The 20,924-nt window shown below is 34.3% G+C and overlaps 4 protein-coding genes and 1 long non-coding RNA gene across 8 annotated transcripts; 3 read left to right on the top strand and 2 right to left on the bottom strand.

The window, feature by feature from the left end:
- The first annotated feature begins 1,120 nt into the window (after positions 1 to 1,120).
- On the top strand, positions 1,121 to 2,781 carry LOC142539606 (uncharacterized). Of its 3 annotated transcripts, XM_075645173.1 has the most exons (3): positions 1,121 to 1,286; positions 1,706 to 2,426; positions 2,511 to 2,781. In XM_075645173.1, exon 2 carries the CDS (start codon positions 1,781 to 1,783, stop codon positions 2,378 to 2,380), a length of 600 nt encoding a protein of 199 aa, XP_075501288.1. In that variant the 5' UTR covers positions 1,121 to 1,286; positions 1,706 to 1,780; the 3' UTR covers positions 2,381 to 2,426; positions 2,511 to 2,781. The 3 variants fall into 3 exon arrangements, with proteins under 3 accessions (XP_075501288.1, XP_075501287.1, XP_075501290.1); XM_075645172.1 differs by having other exon boundaries at positions 1,122 to 1,286; positions 1,706 to 2,781; XM_075645175.1 differs by lacking the exon at positions 1,121 to 1,286 and adding an exon at positions 1,382 to 1,528 and having other exon boundaries at positions 1,706 to 2,781.
- Positions 2,642 to 5,429, bottom strand: LOC142539605 (vacuolar lysine transporter YPQ1-like). 2 transcript variants are annotated; one of them, XM_075645171.1, is made up of 12 exons: positions 5,169 to 5,429; positions 4,953 to 4,995; positions 4,846 to 4,872; positions 4,618 to 4,716; positions 4,454 to 4,551; positions 4,196 to 4,367; positions 3,462 to 3,563; positions 3,303 to 3,395; positions 3,176 to 3,196; positions 3,037 to 3,095; positions 2,866 to 2,956; positions 2,642 to 2,781 (listed from the first exon to the last, which is right to left on the bottom strand). In XM_075645171.1, the coding sequence occupies exons 1-12, from the start codon at positions 5,387 to 5,389 to the stop codon at positions 2,704 to 2,706; spliced, it is 1,104 nt and encodes a 367-aa protein (XP_075501286.1). In that variant the 5' UTR covers positions 5,390 to 5,429; the 3' UTR covers positions 2,642 to 2,703. The 2 variants fall into 2 exon arrangements, with proteins under 2 accessions (XP_075501286.1, XP_075501285.1); XM_075645170.1 differs by lacking the exon at positions 2,642 to 2,781 and having other exon boundaries at positions 2,785 to 2,956.
- On the top strand, positions 4,237 to 5,584 carry LOC142539607 (uncharacterized). Its single transcript, XR_012818950.1, has 3 exons — positions 4,237 to 4,375; positions 5,173 to 5,332; positions 5,425 to 5,584. It is a non-coding gene; the product is annotated as an uncharacterized LOC142539607 (long non-coding RNA).
- Positions 5,585 to 8,805: 3,221 nt separating this feature from the next.
- LOC142538869 (serine/threonine receptor-like kinase NFP) lies at positions 8,806 to 11,537 on the bottom strand. The gene is made up of 2 exons (XM_075644164.1): positions 11,397 to 11,537; positions 8,806 to 11,289 (listed from the first exon to the last, which is right to left on the bottom strand). The coding sequence occupies exon 2, from the start codon at positions 10,678 to 10,680 to the stop codon at positions 8,806 to 8,808; it is 1,875 nt and encodes a 624-aa protein (XP_075500279.1). The 5' UTR covers positions 10,681 to 11,289; positions 11,397 to 11,537.
- A 2,738-nt stretch (positions 11,538 to 14,275) lies between these two features.
- LOC142539608 (BEL1-like homeodomain protein 2) lies at positions 14,276 to 20,339 on the top strand. The gene is made up of 5 exons (XM_075645176.1): positions 14,276 to 14,516; positions 14,651 to 15,953; positions 16,862 to 17,247; positions 18,615 to 18,675; positions 19,729 to 20,339. The coding sequence occupies exons 2-5, from the start codon at positions 14,820 to 14,822 to the stop codon at positions 20,209 to 20,211; spliced, it is 2,064 nt and encodes a 687-aa protein (XP_075501291.1). The 5' UTR covers positions 14,276 to 14,516; positions 14,651 to 14,819; the 3' UTR covers positions 20,212 to 20,339.
- The last annotated feature ends 585 nt before the right edge of the window (positions 20,340 to 20,924 follow it).

Raw genomic sequence — 20,924 nt, forward strand, 5'->3', positions numbered from 1 at the left:
TAATCTAAATAAAAACGATTAGTGAAATTATTAATATCATAATACATTAATATTATCCGTTTAATTCTAAATTTGTTTAAGCGTTGATGCAAAAATTAGTACACAATTAATACTATTATTATCATTATTATCTAAAGTTAATCACTACAAATAAAAATATTTAAGTTATTTTCATTAATATTACTAATGTAATTTTCTTAAAACGTACATTAAAAAACCGTATATTACTAAAAATTAATACTCATTAATGTAATTTTCTTAAAGCGTAAATTAGTACACAATTAGTACTTAAAATGTAAGTTAAAAAAACATATATTACTAATGTAATTTTCTTAAAAAAAACGTATATTTAAAAGTATGTTAAAAAAACTGTCATTATTAATTGTCTCAATAAAAAATTTATACAATCAAATCTAGTTTAATAAATCAACGAACAATAATAAATATAATGAACAAAAATAATAATATTACCTCTTAAGATTATGAAAAATGCCGAAGACGCAAGCTAATAAACAAATAAAAATTTATGAAGACCGGTGCTGGAAAGAGACGTGCTCGGTGCTCGGCGTCAATTAAATAAGCAGCGAGTTAGGGATTCTTGAGAATCCGCGACACACTTTTATGGATTCTGAATCCGTGGCAGTGTGACACACTTTTTCTTTTTCTTTTTTTTTAAAATGTTGAATCCGTGGAAAGTTTTCACGGATTGTTTTATTTTTAAAAACCTTTCAGATTTGTTATAGTTTAATAAATATATTTTTAATTAATATTATTTTTAAAAAAACCCCAGAGACTTGTATACCTTGCACTTGCTGATTAGACCAATTTGTCATCCTCCAAAGGTAATTTGGTCGACAATACATTTAAATATGTAAACTTAAGTATAATAAATACCAAATATATGAAATGAAATCTTTACTATATTTTCTATTTGTGTGATATAACGTAAAACATCATAAAAGGAATGGCCATTTCAAAAAAAAAAAAAAAAAAAATCATAAAAGGAATGGCTGTGTGCTGGAGAATAAGAAATATAGGCATATTAACGGGCTCGTTCATGTGAACTTTGGCCGAAGGTCCAATATAATGGTGGGCCACAACATGGCATGGTTGACTTTGTTGGCGGAGAGATCAAACGCTACTTTGACGAACCAAGAAAAAGAGAGAGCACTTGAAAATTCTAGAAGTCAAACGACATCGTGACGATGTTTTTTTTATGCTTATGTTCAGTTCGGTATTCGTCATAATCTGAAGTGTTTTGATTTCCCGGCTGATTCTTGACAACCGTGAGTTTCTTGTGTTGTGGATCTTTTATGTGTGTGTGGTTGGGATTGATTTGAATTCGTATTTCTACATTTCTGTTGCTGCATTTTGAAGTTAAGGTTTATGACGATTTGACTCGTGAATGTCAGAATTTGATTATCATATTTCCATGTTTCCATTGGGTGTGATGTGATTTTAGGAAGAATTGGTTGGAATTTAGGGGGGGTGGAACTGATTTACGCTTGTTATGACCAGTATTTTATTGGTTAGGATTCTCTTAGTTGCTTCTTCGACCATTTGTTTTGGTTACGGGTTTAAATTATTCATCTTGTTCCACGCACATGAATCACACTGGGTTTTGTTACTAATTGAGGATACTATTTCGGATTCATCGTGATTCACTCTTGACGAGATTTGTTTTTTCCCTTTTGCGGTATTTTAGATAAATGACAGAAGCTCGGGGCTGGACTTCTAGGGCGGTCAGGAAACTCGTCGTCGGCCTCGGGGAGCGACCGAGATGAAGCCAGTGATTTTGAGTGATATTTGCTTAGATTTAGCTCATGATCCAATCATCACCGTCTGTGGACATCTCTATTGCTGGCCGTGTCTTTACAGATGGCTACGTATTCACTCTCAATCACAGGAATGCCCTGTTTGTAAAGCCCTTGTACTGGAAGAAAAGTTGATTCCTTTATATGGCAGACGGAAGACACCAACCGACCCTAGGTCCAAACCCATTCCTGGTCTCGAAATCCCTAACCGTCCCGCAGGTCAGAGACCTGATACAGCTGCACCACCTCCGGAAGCTAGTAACTTTTCAAATATGGTTCTGGGGTTAATGGGCTTTATGCCACTTGCATCTGCAACTTCTAGTCACTTTGGAGTGTCTGCTGGCCTTCTTGGACATGTGTTTTCTACTCTTTTGAGTGTCCACTTTCATGGATTTTCGAATGCAAACGGGTTGTTCAGATATCATCATGGATACCCCGGTTCAATTCGTGATCGTGGGAGACTAAATCCAGACACCAGTCAAGTCGCGCAAGCAGCTGATGAGAATTTGAGGAGGATTCTTTTTGTCGCTATCATTTTCGTGCTTGTTGCCTTTTTGTTTCTGTGAAGGAATTTTCTAGCTGTGTGATCTCCAGCCCAGGTTCGATTTTCTGGTAAGTTTCATATGCACACACATGACCTGGTGTCATTTTGAATGAAAATATGTTCCTCTTTTATAAACTTATTGTTTTTTGCAGCGATGAGTCGTCTATCATAACCCTCGCCTTGCCCATTGAAGGAGATTTATTCATATTTGGACCCTTCACATACCTATACTAATCTATCAACTGGTTTAAAAGGTAAATGAAATTTTTAATAAATAATATCTCTTGAATTTATATCATGAAAAATTCTTTTGAATAACTCAGAAAAGCTACAAATAAGTCGGTTCTATTTCTTGTCTGCTTCATTGTAGTCTTCGTGTTCTGCTCTGCGAAAGTACCTGTAATACACATACTGTAATATTATCTGTTATCTGTGATTAAGGAGTAACCTTTCTTTCCCCCGTATGTTTGAGATAATATGTTGGAGTTCTAGAATATCAAAGGATACAAATAAGTCGAGCAGTACGCATACGACAGCGTCTAGCAACCATGGCAAATTTGCCTTGATTTTATGCCAAGCTGTTGATCTAACAAGAATGCTGCATCATAATTACCAATTATTAAAAACGTAATCTACGCTCTGATAAGTTTCGTAAGAACGCCTTTGGAGATGGTGTACCTGGTGACATAAGTAGCATTAGCAGCAAGCGCAAAGACAAACATGAAAGGATTCAAGCCCTGTGATATTAGATCCCTAGAGTCACTTTTCAATTCATTTCTCAATGGGAAAAAAGAAACAAAAGGTGAGAATTAACTACCTCAACACTTCCTCTTTTAATCTGCTCAATCAGAAAGCAAAAACATACGTCAGATGCCAGAAAAAAAGGGGGAAAATGGGTAGAACACATCTGTATTGCCACTCACGCAACACTTCATGACACTTACATTTAGCCATATTTGAGGCAGTCTACCACCCATGTAAATGGCAGCCATCATCCATCCCAATGACTGGCCTAACACAGTTACCGATCCGCCTTCCTGCAATAGAAACAACTTATTATTAATCAGAAGCAAACAAATGACTATTTAATTTCGAAATCGTACCTGCAACAATTTCCTCCCTGTTAGTCCGACACAAACTTGCATCAAAGCATTGGTGTCTGGTGGCAGGCTGATCGATGTAACTAAAAATGCTCCGTATCCAGCCTGATGTAGCACAACGCACAATAATGGTTAGTATTCTTCTTTCCCTCGAGAATACAATTGTGGGATTTGCGTCTAAGTTTTTTTCAATGTTACCAAGTAAAATACAATTCGAGTAATGTGTGTCACATTCGGAAATCCCACAATAACTCACTTCCAATAAATATCATTTTCATTCTTTCACAATAACTCACTTCCAATAATTCCTATAAATACACTCATAACCATTATATTATATTCTAACCCCACATTCAATACTTCAAAGTTTTAAATTCCCACAAAAAAAAAAAAAAACCTTAAATGCCAGCATAACCACTGGACTAGTCATTTAACACTAGAATCGTCCCATGTTATACAATTATATTATAAAAAAATAAATGAATTTATTTAAACTGTAAGATGTTATTAAAACGACACAGCTTCAAAGTTATCAGGAGTAACATGCTACACAAACATAATAATTCCAATGAAATTAAAAGCTGAGCAACTACACGACATTTTCCACGCCGAGAAAGATCGAAATCCATTCGATATCGACAGTAGAATTTTAGATCAACACATTCAAAATGGACGGCAGAAAACATCTCATGTCCACCTTATCCGATTAGAATGATATGATAAACAAGCACACTCACAGATCTCGGGATTCCTTTAGGTTTGCTGGAATATTTCTGGGGTGTGATCTGAATATCCTCATCATCTGAAGATGAGTCGTGTTCAAGCCCCACAGCAGAAGGGCCGCTCCTCACCGGGCCTAGTTGAGATCGGACCGGCGGAGTCGTGCTACCAGCCATTGATCTTGCTGACCTGCAATAGTAAGTATTTATTGTTGGTATCAAATAAAATTCGAACTTGGGAAAAGACTATGAAACATGTACGAATAAGAAACCTACGTATAGTAATAGACTTCTCTAGGTCTGCTTCTGCCAGGAATTGGGATGGCAGAATCAGCTTGACTTGCTGGTTTCAAAGGTTTTTTCAAGTCTTCGACCTACACAAGAGTTGAGTCAGTATTTGTTCTTTAAATGATCGAGAAATTGCGAAGAAAGTGGAAAACCTCTTGGTTTGATTTCTCTACGGATCTTTTCTTCCATTTCTTGAAGTGATCATAGTATATGCTTTGCAGCACTAGTACCACTGTGCTTATTGTATAAAGCTGTTTGACAAATTCATTCAATGGGGGATAAAATAAAACTTCAGAGGTTGAATTTTTTAAGGAACATAATATATATAAAATATTATGAATGTACACTTTAAAAATCATATAGAGAATTAATTTTCTCACCGCTGCTGTGTATAATTGAGTAGGCAACTGCATCATCCAAATATAAAATTACAATCCGAACATATATGAGTAAAACCTTGCATAGATTTAATACAAATAGAACATACCGTTGCTGGTTCAAGAAGGCAACCCACTAAGTTGAATATGTCACTGTCAAGAAAATTCAAACAGATTAATATATGTATCATACAAAAGACGCAATATCAACCTGGAAACCGTACTAAACTATCAAGAACCCAGAAATTAAATCACAAATAGTAATATGTTTTGTGGGAGTTCGTGATTATGATATGCAACAAATTTTTGACGAAAATGAGACTAACCCAGCAATCCAAGTTAGAAGAAACAAAAGAGAAACTCCGTGGCCGGATTTGGAGCGAAAATTAGTAATGATTTGCGGGATTTCTGCAACTCCCCAACACACAAGGCTCACAAGCCCAAAACCAAACGAGAATTCGTCTTTGACGTTGCATAGGCAATCGTTGAGGTATCTTTCCACCCAATATATGCATTGCTTTTGCTCTTTTACACAGTAATTCGTCATCTTAATTCTGCTCTCTTTGTTGGGAGTAAAAATAGCGGTGGAGACGAAAGTTGAGTTAATGTGAAGATGGGGGAAGCACAGAGCTCAATCAAGTACTTTGAGGGATCCGCTGAGAGGCGACACTTGTGTGTTGTACGTGGAGTAGCTTCCTTTTATATTCCATTATATTGATTATATTAAGAAATTATTTTGCTATATATCAGAATTGATGATTTCTACTGAAAGTGATCGAATCCATGGATGGCGTCATTTATTATTGCTTATATATTGCACCAGCATTCTGTGCATCAATGTAGCAGGAATTATTGGATAAAAATACATAATAATTTGATGGTTAAGGTATGCATTCACTTCACAAATAAATGTAATCACGCAGTACTGTGAATTATACTCCTATATATATTTTACTGTTCGAGGAAGTAACTGTACACTCGAGACAAACGCTGAACGAGACAAAGACAAGAAATATTATCTCTCGTGCCAAATGGTCATGACAGGTGCAGATGGCCATAAGATTAGATATGTATACTGTCCGTCATGATGTGGACATTCTACTTATCCGTGACTAGCTATATCATAATTTTAATATTAATTTATTATTGAATAATATGCACTGCAAGATTAATTCCTCAACTTTTGATTTAGCTCATGCAGTTAAGCTAAATGGGCATGCATCCATATAAATGTAAATGGAGGTTTCATGAATAACTGACCAATCAGGTTTTAGTATATAATTTCTTCTGGAAGTTAATATCGGTGGCTGCTAGGACTTAATTTCACTTATAAGACATAAGCTGACCAATTAGTGAATGGTGGTCCAAAAATAGAATGCGTGCGTGAGGATGAAATTTATGTAAATCTGCAGCAAAAAGAGAGCATATGGGACAGTCGGATTATTATGGTCCAAAAGCGGCGACGTTGCGCCGCTGGAAGCAACTGGGGACGCGTGTTGGCACACTGCACAGCACACATGGCTACTAGTTGAGAGTCATCGTCATCTCCATCCATCGCACCAAACAACTATGCAATCAACCCATGCATGCTGACTCTCATGTTTATCTTCTGAATATATATAGGAAAGCCCATTCTGTTTTTTTTCTCTCTTTTGTCCTACTTACCAATGATAGGCATATACATGATGCTCTTTCTGAAAACTAATGTCTTCTTTTATATCCATTTTTGTTTTATCAAAATAAATCAAATCAAACGGGCCGTGAGGCGTTATCAATTATACAATAGAACCCAGACTTTCGAATGATTAATTATGGAACTGGCCAAGGCTATTTATAGAATCAATTTAGGCATTTATAGTCCATATTCAGCAATTTTAATACTTAGAGCCCAATATTTCATTACTGTAATTAAACATGCGACAGACAAATAAACATCAAAGAAATGTTTTTTTTTTTATATATAAATAAATCAGAGATTAATTATTCTACCCCATATGAAAAGCTATTTTTCAAAACAACCTTGTTTGTTAAACATTCCACAATGTAGCCATGCATGGATTCATATTCCTGAAATGCCTTTTTTTTTTATTAGTTATTACTCTTTTCTATATTTCAATGCATTATTAAATCAAAATAGTTAAATAATTAATTCATAGTGCAGATTTCCACGCTGCAGATTTTTATTAGTTATTACCCTTTATTTTTCATATCAAAAATAAAATTCCTGTCAGAGCCTATCAACTTTCGTCTGCAACTATCATTTTTCTTCACTCTCCCTTTGTCGATCGGATTCAAGTACACAACTTTTTTTACATTGATTCTTAGGACTTGAATATTCTACGCATCCCAGAAGTGGCTTAATTCTCCTAACTCGACCGAGGTCCTCCATGAAGCTATCTATATAAACCTAAAAAAAAACATGACGAATTTGAAAAATTAGAATCAAGAAAACAGACATAAAAGTAAAAGTCCGACGGGTTATTATACATTCCATCAAAAGATTTCACGAGAATTGGTTACTCACTTGCAAGAATTCGTGGCCATGATGCTCCGCCGAATTTGTCCAGCATATCTCGCATGCTAGAGCTCCCATGCATGCAACTCCTGCAATAGGATGGTTTTGTATTTCTTTGCACGTTTCTCTCATCTTTCTACGTAAAACCTGGTCTCTGTGCAGTGCTTCAACCAGGAAGGTTGAGAGGCATTGGAGAGGTCCAAGGGTGTATATGCGCAATAGTGGACTACTGCTCGGCGGGATGGCCCATGTAAATTTGTGAGGGGCTACAATTTAATATTCATATTGATATTGAAAATTAAACAAACTGTAGAGAAAAATAAGAATTTGGAATTTTATTTTCCTCCTCGAATCTTCCATCGAATCAATCGATCGGTTGTGTTTAATTTAAATTTGTTGCAATAAAGTTTCAATCATATTGCTAGCTAGAAAATTTGTAAATTTTTTTTTCATTGAAATTATACATTTCATTTCATGTAAATTATTATAATTATTATTACAAAAAATATTACTATTTCAGTTTCGTATTGATTAATTTTGGGGGTTTAACCAACACCTATCCAACTTTTAAAATAAAGAGAGATCTTATGAAAATGTTACAATTTAGTTTTAAAAAGGGTAAATTGAAAAGTTTGATGATTTTAAATTTTTATTTAAAATATCAAATAATTTTGATTTTCAGCTATTTTGAAAAGTCATTTGCACATCTAACTTAAGCCTCAAAAGTAACTAAAATTTCTCATCTATTGTTTCAAGATGGTTGTTACATTATTTACACTGGCGTATTGTGACACATGCGATATGTGTCTTATGTAAAAAAATCTAGAATGAAGTAGTTTTTTTAAAAAAATTTAAAATAAAAGCGATAAATCTTGAAATGAAATTGGTAGGAGATAAAATAAATATAAAGAAAAATTAGTTTGGCAAGATGCGGTACTTCAGGCAAATACAAAATCACGTAACGACTTCATGTAGTTACTATAAGTTGCTCTTATATTATATATAGTATTAGATATTTGGGACTATTAGGTGCAAGAGTAGGTCTCTATAGTCTCACGAATCTTTATCTGGGAGACATGTCAATCTTATCGATATTCACAATAAAAAGTAATACTCTTAGCATAAAAAGTAATACTTTTTCATGGATAACCCAAATAAGATATCCGTCTCACAAAATACGACATGTGTGATCGTCTCACACAAGTTTTTTCCTCGATGCAAACCATGGAATATTAGTTAATCATGTACACATGTTTGTTTAATCAAACGCTTGAATCAAATTCAAAAAAAATTGAATAATTACGTATTCATCTATATTATCTTGATATGATATCTCATGCATCGAGCGGTGCCAGAACTAAAAAAAAAAAACATAAAAAAGTTTGAAACTATTATAAATATGTGAATTCCACATGCAAATTTCTAATTCATTTCATCTACCAACTAAATCAACGAGCTATGACCCGATTAACAGCAGGAAAAACTTCATCTGCTTCAAATCTTGAAATCAGATATCTGTCATACATTTGAGGAGATGATTGAGTTAGAACACAGAGGCTGAAGACGATTTCCGCCATTTTTGGTCTGTCAGAAGGATTTTCAGATGTGCAAGCTCTTGCCAAAGTTGCCAAACTTAGTGCATCATCAATAGGATAAGAACCCTTCAAATTCGGATCCATCCATTCACTTAGCCTCTCCTTCCTCTGTTCCTCGATTTCCAAGATACCCTTTATTTCTTTCCACAACGTCACGGCTTCCCGATTATCCTTCTTCTCCATGACTTTCCTCCCCGAAAGAATCTCCAGGACGACCACCCCGAAAGAGAATATATCAATCTTTAGCATGATAGAGGAGGTAGCAGTCCTCGCTGTGGAGAAATTTGAAATCTTGGCTTTGAAGTTTAAGTCAAGAAGAATGTTGTTTGCTCTGACATCCTTGTGGACTGTACTTGGTTGAGCATGTTCGTGCATGTATTGAATGCCATAGGCAACGTCTAGAGCTATAAACAATCGTTGGTTCCAAGTGAGGGATTCGACTGAGCTTCTTAAAGAAGATGACTCTTTCGGAAACAGCCATTCATCCAATGATCCATTCTCGGCATATTCACAGAGCATGAAAACGTTCCCACCGTTGTCTGAGGAGACACCCAGTAACCTTACTAAATTGGCGTGGTTTACTCTCTGTAATATTTGAAGTTCCTCTGAGGCATCTCTTGTTTTTTTTATTGCAAAAACTTGATCGTCTATCATGCCCTTGTACACCGATCCTCTGATTCTATACCGTTCACTGAGGTTCACAGTTGCCTTCATAATCTCTTGCACATCATACATAATTGGCTTGCCAAGATAGCCAGATACTCCAGGAAGTATTTTATCTTGAACGGTTTTTGGCTCGAAACAATCTTCTTTAGATGCTTTCTTGGTTCTAATAAGATCAGAAGTTTCTAAGGAAGAACTATTGCGGTTCTTATAGAAGTGGATATATGCAGATAGGCCAAACAATACTATCAGAAGAGCCATAACTGAACACGAAATTGCAACGAGGATCCGGTGATGTTTGGACTTCCCATGTGTTGCTGGAGAAGGATATTGTTGAACAAGAATTGTCGATTTTACTGGTATCAACACCGGAAGACATATTGCATCTGTGAAGTTCCTGTTATTGTTCTCTACCACAATATCTGACGGTGAAGCCTGAAACATGGCACTCACGGGCACTATTTGATCACCGGGCTGCCATACGTAAGTAACAAGGTATTGGATTCCTTTTTCTGAGTAAAATTTTCCGGGGCACTTACAGAGCAAAGGAAAGACAGCTTCCTCACCAATGGTCAAGTTAGTTGGATGCAACAAAGGGTTCATATCTTGGACCACAAGATAGTTCGTAAGGTTCTCGAAAGGCTTGATTGAAACGGAGTAGAAGCTATCATCTTTCTTTATTCGATAGGTGACATTGGAAAAATAATGTTTCCCGTTGCAAGAACATTTGACTGGTATCAGCAAGAGCTGTTCAGGAAAAAGTTTAGCATCCTCTGATGTAAGATTAGTGGCTGTAGCTATTTTCATTCGGCTGATCCCAAACAGATCAGAGATGCTTCCGAGATCAGAGTAAGGAGCTCTTACTCGGTAAGTTAGATATGTATCACAAAAATCCATTGATCCCGCCGAGCATGTGAAGTCCGTGCGTGCTGTGTTGTTAGGCAATTGAGCGGCAACTCGACAGACCAAAAAAACCAAAGAAAGCGAGAAGATTAGCAGTAAAGAATCAAAAGAGGCTGCCATATTCTGTTTAATGAAAGTTGCCATAATCTTAGTGAGGTTCATATGTAACTGAAGAGGTTCAATGCATATATTTGACTTATTGTATGGAGTAAAATATAGAGCCTTTGTTCCCTTCTTTGCTTGCAAACATCTTTCCTGTATCTACACCTGATGATTGATCAGTCAATTTAATAATACACATCTATTTAAATTATCAAAAAGGGCACTCAACTTGACACAACCGCTCTCACTTTTTAATTGGAATCATTCAAGATTGGTTGAACATAAAAAAACCAGGTTCAGACGGCATGAAATAGTCACTGCCAATTAATTATACATGCAGACATCAGCATAACAATTCAAGAAACAGAAATATTCATGTCCAAATCAACTTATATATGTATAAGGTTGTAATGAAAATGCCAATAGTCAACATCAAGCTTGTCCTTTTGCCAAATAGAACAGACAAATTATGATGCCTTTTTTTCTTCCCCTATTATAAAAAACAACTTAACATACTTGACTCGATATCTACTTCAAGTTCATAGATAAACCATTCGTTAACATTTAACAATGTAAAAACACAAATATTGCCCAACAAGATAGCTGACAATCGAGCATAAAAGTGGGACACAGGAGATAAATGGGAAGTGCTTCTTAGATTTACAAAAACTTGACTATTAAGATTGGAACCCAAAACTAGCTCAAGGGGGGAGGATTGTTCAAGCCCATATATACAACTCCCAGGTTATTTATCCAACCGACGTGGGACAATCAACATTGACTAGCTTGGGAAAGAGGTAACTTGCTGCTGGGGAAATTAAACATCAGCTATCTTACAACTAAAGTTATACAGAAAAAGGAAAAAGTCAAATATAATTTGATATATCGAAAAGAAAATAGAGAAATTTAGAGCAAAATGTCATGGGATAAAGTCAGACACCTTGAGTGGTTTAACTGAAAAAATAAAAGTTCCAAGTGTCCCATAATCGAAGAGCTGAGTTGGTTCTTGGACGATCAATGTTAAAATTGTATTTGGGTTGGCCCATTCTCTTAGTACATAGGACGATTAATGCTAAAAAAAAAAACATGTTTTTGAAGTGATCTCAGAAAGCAAGATATTGTGTCATAAAATTTTCAAGAATGTTAAATTAGCCGCAGTTGCCCAGTTGTTAGCCACAACAAAACAGTCTGTCGTCTGTATTTTATCCTGACACGTGCCGGGATATAAAAGCCCTGCGTCCACTATCGGCCGTGGACCACCGCACCCAAGTGGCTGCGGCCTTGTTTCCCGGTGGAGGACCACTTTACGGGATCATTCACATATCCCCACTAGTCTCCCTTCCCACACCCTGTCGATGATTCGTGTCCTTATCTTCTTAATGGGCCCATTACCTAAAGTTGTTCAGAGCCCATCTTGTATTTGATGCTTTCTCAGGTCCAACATTACTCCCTTTTTTTAATCTAATTTTTTATATTAAATTTACAATCTTATATTTAATCGTTCCATGGTTCAAATTTATAAGACTGATAGATATCTAACCTGACGCGTTTTATGAAAAAATATCATTTCTTACGAAGAAATTATTAATATTAATTGTAAATATAGATCAAATGAATCTGTCTCACAGATATAAATTTGTTATATACGTGATACCTTTTCACTATATATTTACTCTATTTATATTTGATTTGCACATATTTCACATAGGCTGTTTGGATATGGGAATTTGAAACGCTATTTTGGTACATGAGATTTTGGTGAGAGTGATAATAGACAAACCTTTGGTGAGAGTGATAATAGACAAACCTTGCAATTTTTGAATAGTAAGTATCTTGTGAGACGGTCTCACAAATTTTTATCTGTGAGACCGGTCAATCCTACCGATATTCACAATAAAAAGTAATACTCTTAGCATAAAAAGTAATATTTTTTCATGTATGAACCAAATAAGAGATATGTCTCATAAAATACGACTCGTGAAACCGTCTCACACAAGTTTTTGTCATTTTTGAAACATTTATTATATTAATAATTTTTATTTTTCGATATAGAAATGATCGTCTCTAGCTTACTGTGTCGATATTTAGTTATATTATATTTATACTCATGAAAGAGAAGCAAACTCATTTTTTTCAAAGGAAAAAAAATATACTTATGAAAAAACTAATACGATAATCATTTATTTATCAAATACTTTATCTTTAAAAAACATATTTTCTATTTTATTTTTAAACACTATCAACTTCTGATTTCTTTCACTTTGTCATCATTTATAAATTTAATTACTTCTATAAAAACACAGTATTCTACAAATATTTTCTTAATTTGTACCGAATTTCAAGTATAAATGAGCATACCAAGCAATCAATATCATATTTTTTGGTCAACTGATTTTGCTCGCAATGCTCGATTTCAATTCATCGAATAAAATATTAAGAAGCTACATTTATAAATTAAACGATGAGATAATATATTTAATTAAATTATAGACATATAATTAAGTAAAAATGGTAATTTAAATACTTTTACATCTGATCAATTATCTATGTAATATTAATTTTATACTCGGCCGGCGTTGGAATATCAAAATATAATATTAGTAATAAATAATATTTTTTATATATTATAAGAAATTTAATTAAAAAAATTAGAAATAACTACAACACACCAAAATTTTCAATATTTCGAAAAACATGACAAGAATTGGAGCTCTCATCATGACAATTCAAATAGTAATATATAAATTTAAATTATAAAGACATATAAATATAGCCATATAGGTATTTCCAGCCGTGTGGTGAATTTCTTTCAAACTCAAAATGATTGCGCCAAAAAAATAGAAAAGGTTAAAATAAAAAGGTTTAATTATACTTTATGAAAAAAATTACATCAATTTTATTGGAATAAAAAATTTTAAAGAAATTTGCAATTTCAATTAACGTTGAATGATTTTCTTCAAAAATTTGAGTTTTGATTGATCAATGGAAGAGTATGCATTAATCTAATAAGTCGATCGTGTCGATGATGAAAAGGACGACGTTAAAAGTCGAGCTGCAAAATAGTTAGTTAGATAAATCGCATTGAACAAGTCATATGCGATATACTTGTTCAAAAAATGTTGGCAAGAGAAATCGAATTTTCGATAATTAACAAAAAAAAGAATTATATAGAATATTGGGAAAAATATTTAAGATATAACATATTCAAGTTTCACGTAATAATAATATTGTAGCACTGCTATTAACTTAAATATGATGAACTCGATCTATTGCTGGAGCAAGGCTATTAAATGAAAAAACTAAAAACATTATATTTCTTGTAAATATATCTTAAAACTTACATACTTGAAAAACAAAAATACTAAGTGATTAATTAATTAAAATCATAATTATTCTTTTAACAAAAATATAGTAAATATCAGTATTCAGACAAAAAAATTGATCATTTTCGACGTACGAGCTACAAATTTGTAACACTGTAATCTATATAAAATATTTACTTATAAAATATAAATTTAATCTATTTAAATTGATTTTGTACCAATAAAATTAGTTTATGCTTTAACAATGAAATCGTGTTTGAAAATGGACATGGATGGGGGGCATCGCAAGAAGCAGAGAGAGAGATATTTATATTTTATTATTATTAATTGTTAATATTAATTATAAGAAGTTGTTCTTTCTCATTCTCTCTTTCAAAAAGGAGAAGAAAAGCACTCTTCCGGAGGGACAAAGAGATAGAAAAGGAAGGACGAAAGGGATAAAAAGAGAATAATTGATCGAGGGCACTGTTTTTTAAGTAATATTTTTTTGATTTATATTCAACAGGAGAAGAAAGAGAAGAAGAAAACGATGCGTGAGGGGTTCCCACCCTTTACAGTCTGAAACCATAACAGGTATGTCCATGTTTACATGAACAAATAAAAAGCTGATATTTTCGTATCTGTGAATGAAAATATTTTCCGAGTTATTTAATTTATTTCTTGGATCAATTTTCTTTAATGAGATAAATATACAAAATTAATGGCAGATTGAGCTGATGCAAAAGGGGGGACCGGGCTGGAGTACTGAGTGAAGTGTTTGACTGAACAAGAGATTGCGAAGAAGAAGATGATGATGATGGAGGAGGAGAAGAAGAAGATAGGGATATAAATATTATAGAAACGCGGGTTTTGACCAAGAAATTATAGCTAAATTCTATGTCCCAAGATTATCATCAAGGAGTTTTTAGTTTCTTTAATGGATTCGAGAGATCATCAGTACCGCAACAAGATAAGCTTAGGATTCAAGAGTTCGGACACTGTATGGAAGACGAAGGATCGGGTGGAATACCGGCGTACGAAACAGGCGGTATGCTCTCAGAAATGTTCAAATACTTCCCACCAGGCGAAACCACGACGGCTACCGAATTGATGGAGAATCAGACATCTGGGAGCTACGGGGATACGAGGCCATCTCTCGCCGGAGTGGATACCACCGGGGATTGGTTTCTGAACCGTCAAGAAGTGGTGGTGGGCGGTGGTTTAGTCAGCCCTTTGGTGGATTCCAAGAATCAGATTTCAAGCATTAACGCGGATCCAACGGCAGTCATGCAGCTTTTTCTGATGAATCCACAACAACAAAGGTCACCTTCCTCATCTCCTTCTGATCCTCCCACTGTTTCCGCTTCTTCCACTCTCCACATGCTACTTCCAGACCCATCTTCAAATCCCCCCACACTCCTTGGATTTCACAACGCGGCCGCCGGAGGGGCTTTTGGTCAAATGACGTGGGAACAAGACAGCCGAAATGGAATCAACCTGAATCATAATACTTCAGGAGTTTTAGAAGGGCGAGGGCTTTCTTTATCCTTATCATCTTCATTACAGCACTTGGAGGCGTCCAAAGGTGATAATTTAAGAATGCAGGCCGGAAATGGTGACGTGATCCTTGTCGGACATACCGGAGTGTCAGCTCCTCCACATTATCAGCTCAAGAACCCGGATGCCGGCTGCGGGTTATACCATTTTCACTGTGAAGTTGATCATACCCGCCAGATGCAAGTAGGCCCTTTTGGAGCATTCCACATACTGAAAAATTCCAAGTACACAAGGTCAGCGCAAGCGTTGTTAGAAGAGTTCTGCAGCGTCGGTTTTGGTCATCTCAAGAAAAATAAACGCACCAAACAGAATAACAATGCAAACCCAATTAGTCCCGACCAACACGCCGGCGCCACCAGCGACGGCGGCGGTGGGAATTCTTCATCTAAGCCAAAAGAACCCCCTCCACCGTCAGCTTCCGACAGGCTCGAGCATCAGAGAAGAAAGGTCAAACTATTATCTATGCTTGACGAGGTATATAATCTTTAATCTATTTTCTACTCATAATTAGCCAATCATGAACGCACATTTAGTCCAGAATCCATTGTTTTTTTAATTAACCAAAAAGTTTACTGCGATATTTAATTGCCGGCTGTTGAATCAGGCCACCACCAAATTTCAATTAATCAAATGAAATGTTTCCCATTACACGTAATATGATTAATTAATTAATTAATTAACTTTGGTTTATTTTCTAAATATTATTAAATATGCATCAAATATTATATGTAGAGTCAAATACTAAAACTAAAAAAAAAATGATGTTGGTAATTCTATTTCTAGTACCTAATGCATAGATACCTTGTTGTCTGTATTGGGAAAAGACACAGTATCAGCAACAGATGGACAAGGGACATCAACAATCATTTTATGTACCTTTGCTTTTATTCAATTATTTTTCGGATCTTGATTTTTCCTCATTTGTCGAAGTTATATGAAATAAGCCATCATGTTATTAAATTTGAAATATATTTTTCCAAATAGTTGTCGTGTGTGGGGTAAAAATTTATAAAATTTTTTTATCTTAGATACTATGATTAATAATTTATTTTTCTCACGCATTCCGTATGTATAAATTAACAAGAATTAATCTATATTTGTTAAAATGCATGTAATTTATAGATTTGTTGAACATTAGTGATAACAAAGAACAAAGAATAATTTTCCTTTTTGATGGTCATTTCTTGAATTTCATATCAAGTTGTTTCAAAAGTTTGAGCTAAAAAATGGCTGCATAATTAATAATTTTTTACTTTGAACAATATCGTAGCCTTATATTCCAACAGTAAAATTATTGAATTAACATTATAAAAAATATTTAATCATCAATTTATTCTCTTTTATCACTTTAAAGATTACAAGATATATATAATTGATTTCAGGTGGATAGCAAGTACAGCCATTACTGCGAACAAATGCAAATGGTCATGAATTCCTTCGATACCGTGATGGGCTCTGGCGCGGCGGCGCCGTACACTTCCCTAGCACAAAAAGCCATGTCGAAACATTTCCGAGGCTTGAAGGAAGCCATTTCAGCTCAGTTAAAGCTTAGCCGCGAGATTTTAGGTGAGAAAGACGCCGCCGGCACATCAGGCCTGACGAAAGGCGAAACCCCGAGACTGAGGATCTTGGAACAGAGCCTAAGGCAGCACCGAGGAATTCATCAGATGGGTTTGATGGAACAAGAAGCCTGGAGGCCTCAACGGGGCTTGCCCGATCGATCAGTCAATGTTTTGAGGGCTTGGCTTTTCGAACATTTTCTTAACCCGTAAGTTCTCTTAATATTTCTGTCCTATATATGTCTATTGCTGACGCAATTTGCAAACTTTTCTGGTAAAAAACAGTGTTCTAAAAGACACCTTCCAAGATCTTCTAGACAGTATTTAGACGCTAGACGGTACTTTTTACCGTCTTGATTTTTAGAATCAGTCTAATATGACATATAGAAATTTTTATTTTTATTTTTACAAATATTTTTTGCATATTTTTCAATTACGTGACTAATGCTTAAAAGGTGGAAGTAAAAATATAAATAAAAAAATGATAGAACATGATTTTGAAATGTAAATTTTTTATTTTTAACATTAATTTAATATTTGTTTTTTCTGGAAAATTATTTTGGGAAAAAAATAAAATCTTCTGTCCACGCAAGATTTATGTATTTGTTAAAAGATTACTTCATTATACAATCTAATAAAACTCCAAATTACGGCGTGAACATAATATTATATGTATATTTTCCTTGTATTCCTATACGGGATCTACTACTCATTTCTATTTTGTATTTTTATGCATGAGATGTTGATGAGAATACGATTTATAAACCCTCAAGTTTTTAACATTTAACATTACTTTAACTTTATTTATACAAAAAAACATAACTTCTTGAATAGTGAATTGTCCTTTGAGTCAGAAAGCTGAAGAAAATTTCTTTTTCTGGATCTGTGTTCTTTTTTTTTCTCAGAGTCTGATATCTCACTCACATGTGATTAATGTTTTTGATATAGCCCTGTAAAAGTACAGTTACCTAGCATAGAAAGTTATGACGCAAATACTGCTCTAATCTAATCTAATTACTCTAACAGAATAATAAATAGAGAAAGTTCTAGCATCCTACAAAAATATTTATTCTTAATAAATGTTTTCCAGAATTTCTCATGCATTATATTGACCATGGAAGAATGTTGACCCTTTCAAATGTTCTATAATAGACTACAACCCTATTTGTGTCGGACCAAATAAAATATGTATATGGGAACCATTGTGATCTTATATATATCATCTCAAAATAAAGTTACCAGCTTATAATTATTTCATTAAAATAAAAAAGAGAGAACAGGCATGCATGCAGCTGTACCATTTTACTTCTGCATCTGCTGCAGCATATGCTGCTGCGTACTACTCTGTGATCTATCTTAGATTGTCACGCCCATGCACTCAACTAAAGTTACTGTTTTCTTTAAAAAAAAAAGGTGAAAAAGCTTGAAAAACATGAAGTATATATATTAATATATACACATATATTGGTAAAGATATGGTCTAGATTTGTAGAATTTAGACACGTAGTGATCTTTATGTATAATAATGTCATTTTCCTAGCATTTTTTGTCTCTTAAGGTCTGAATATTTGAACAGGTACCCAAGCGATGCAGATAAGCATCTGTTGGCTCGACAAACTGGTCTCTCTCGAAACCAGGTAAACTTTTTTTTTCTTGACATTTCTTGCTCTTTTTCACGAGTTAAATAAATAAATATATAGAAATTAATCACTATTTCATTTCTATCTAAATATACGAACTCGTAAGCAATGAAACAATATTATATAAACAGAAAGTTTTATAATATTCATTGTTGGATTGATATTTTAACGTTCATCCTCGTATATAAACATTTTAGTCAAACAATTTGAAATATCATAAAATTCATCCTTGTATTAATTTTATGCGGTTAGTTAAAAGTCTTGTGACGCTGAATCGTCATATATTGTATTAATACGACGTCCGATTGAACATAAAAATTGAGGAATTAAAAGAAAACCATAAAACTTTTTTAACAAATTTTTTATCCTAAATCATTTTTTTTGTCTTAAACATTTCCTCTATTCGTATACCAAAAACCAAAAGTTTCAAAATTTATAGTTTGTGTTTTTCTTTAGCCGTAAAATTAAAGGCGAAGTGAATTTTTTTTTCTAAGAAATTAAAGTTATTGTTTGGAATATAGACTAAAAATATTTTAGTCGAAATATATGCAGATAAAAATAATAATTATTCCCTACATTGCTCTAAACAAGAGATTGAAAAGTCTTGACAATTTTTTAAAGTGAAATTTGTTTTTCTGGTCATGTGTGTTTGTCTAATTGGAATTTTGGACATTTATTTTGTCAGTTTTTATCCGCTACATTTTTTTTTTTTTGCGTTTTTAGTCATTTTTCTGACATGACATTGATGTGACATCAATACAGCGCTGACGTGAGTAGTGTTTCATCAGCACTCATTGAATTAAAAAATATTATATATAATTAACAAAAATCGAAAGATACATGACTTAAACTGAAATTTGCTAATATAAAATACTAAAATCGTAAAACAATAAAATTATATGACCAAAAAATGCAATTTTCTCTTTTTTAAAACATAATAGTCATATTTTTTTACATCTTTTGGTGATCATGAGCATCATTAAAATCTATAAACGAGATAACCTTGTGTAGGTTTACTGGGTTTAGTTTCATCATATATTTTTTTCCCAGGTTTCGAATTGGTTCATTAATGCTAGAGTTCGATTATGGAAACCCATGGTTGAAGAAATGTACCAGAAAGAATCCAAAGAGGATTCAGAAGAGCAGGAACAAGACCAAAGCAGCAATACCCCAGTCTGCAACGACATTTTAAAAACTCCAACACCGCACGCAGACTCCTTCTCCTCCTCCGCTGCAGGGATGACTCCTCCCCTCCCTTCTGCCACTAACCTCGCCTCCATATCTTTGGCAGAGATATCATTGCCGGAAGTTAACATTTCTGCACGCACATGCCACCATGCCAGCTATGTTTGCAGCGCTGATAATTATGGCACTATTAATCATCCCTTAAATGGTGGCATTGGATCCACGCTTACAAGGCTAGGGACAAGTGCAGGTGATGTCGTTTCACTCACACTGGGACTACGTCACACCGGGAACTTGCCGGAGAAGAGGCAATTTCGGTTAGAGAACTTGGGGGATATTGTTAATTGATTTAATAATAGGCAACTCGGAGTAAGTACTATATATTTGGCCGCATTTCTTAGTGTTTTGTGATCAGGTGCTTCTAAGAATATATGTACTGATGTTGAATGATAATAGTAAATGTATAGTTTTTAATAGATTTTGCATGCCTGAATTCCAACAATAAAATTCATATTTAGTTTAACAGTTTAAAGAAGGTTTTTAAAAAACTGGTGTTTGCTGTGGTAATCTAATCTATGTTGTGAATCCAAGCATCCAATTGATTAATTCTAGCTAGCTCACATATCAGTAAAGGGGTTGCAAGAATCTCATATAAACAATCACAAGTTTGAAATGCAAAACGATGGCCATAATGGCTTACATAGTTACATTGGGGCTACGATGAAGCAACCATTCATAAATCTGTAAAATTTTGTGGGATTTGATATGCAGGTTATTTTCCTCGATTTGACTATATCTATAAATATATCCATGGAAGTTTAAGTGGAGTGATCTTTAAAAAATCTCACAAAAGCAAAACTATGCAAATTTTTACACCATTGCATTTCGGCTAAACAAGGAAAAGGTCCGAGTGAGGTGATTTACGCAAAGCATCAAATGTATTAATGTGCATCTTTAAGTCCGACGAAGGAATCGGGGACAAAAGTATTGATGGATACATTGACTTTGCCGATGAGTAGCAGCAGTTGCTAGTTCAACTCGGTAATCATTTGCTTTGAGGG

Source organism: Primulina tabacum, chromosome 3 (assembly GCF_025594145.1).
Source record: "Primulina tabacum isolate GXHZ01 chromosome 3, ASM2559414v2, whole genome shotgun sequence".
Taxonomy (NCBI): domain Eukaryota; kingdom Viridiplantae; phylum Streptophyta; class Magnoliopsida; order Lamiales; family Gesneriaceae; genus Primulina; species Primulina tabacum.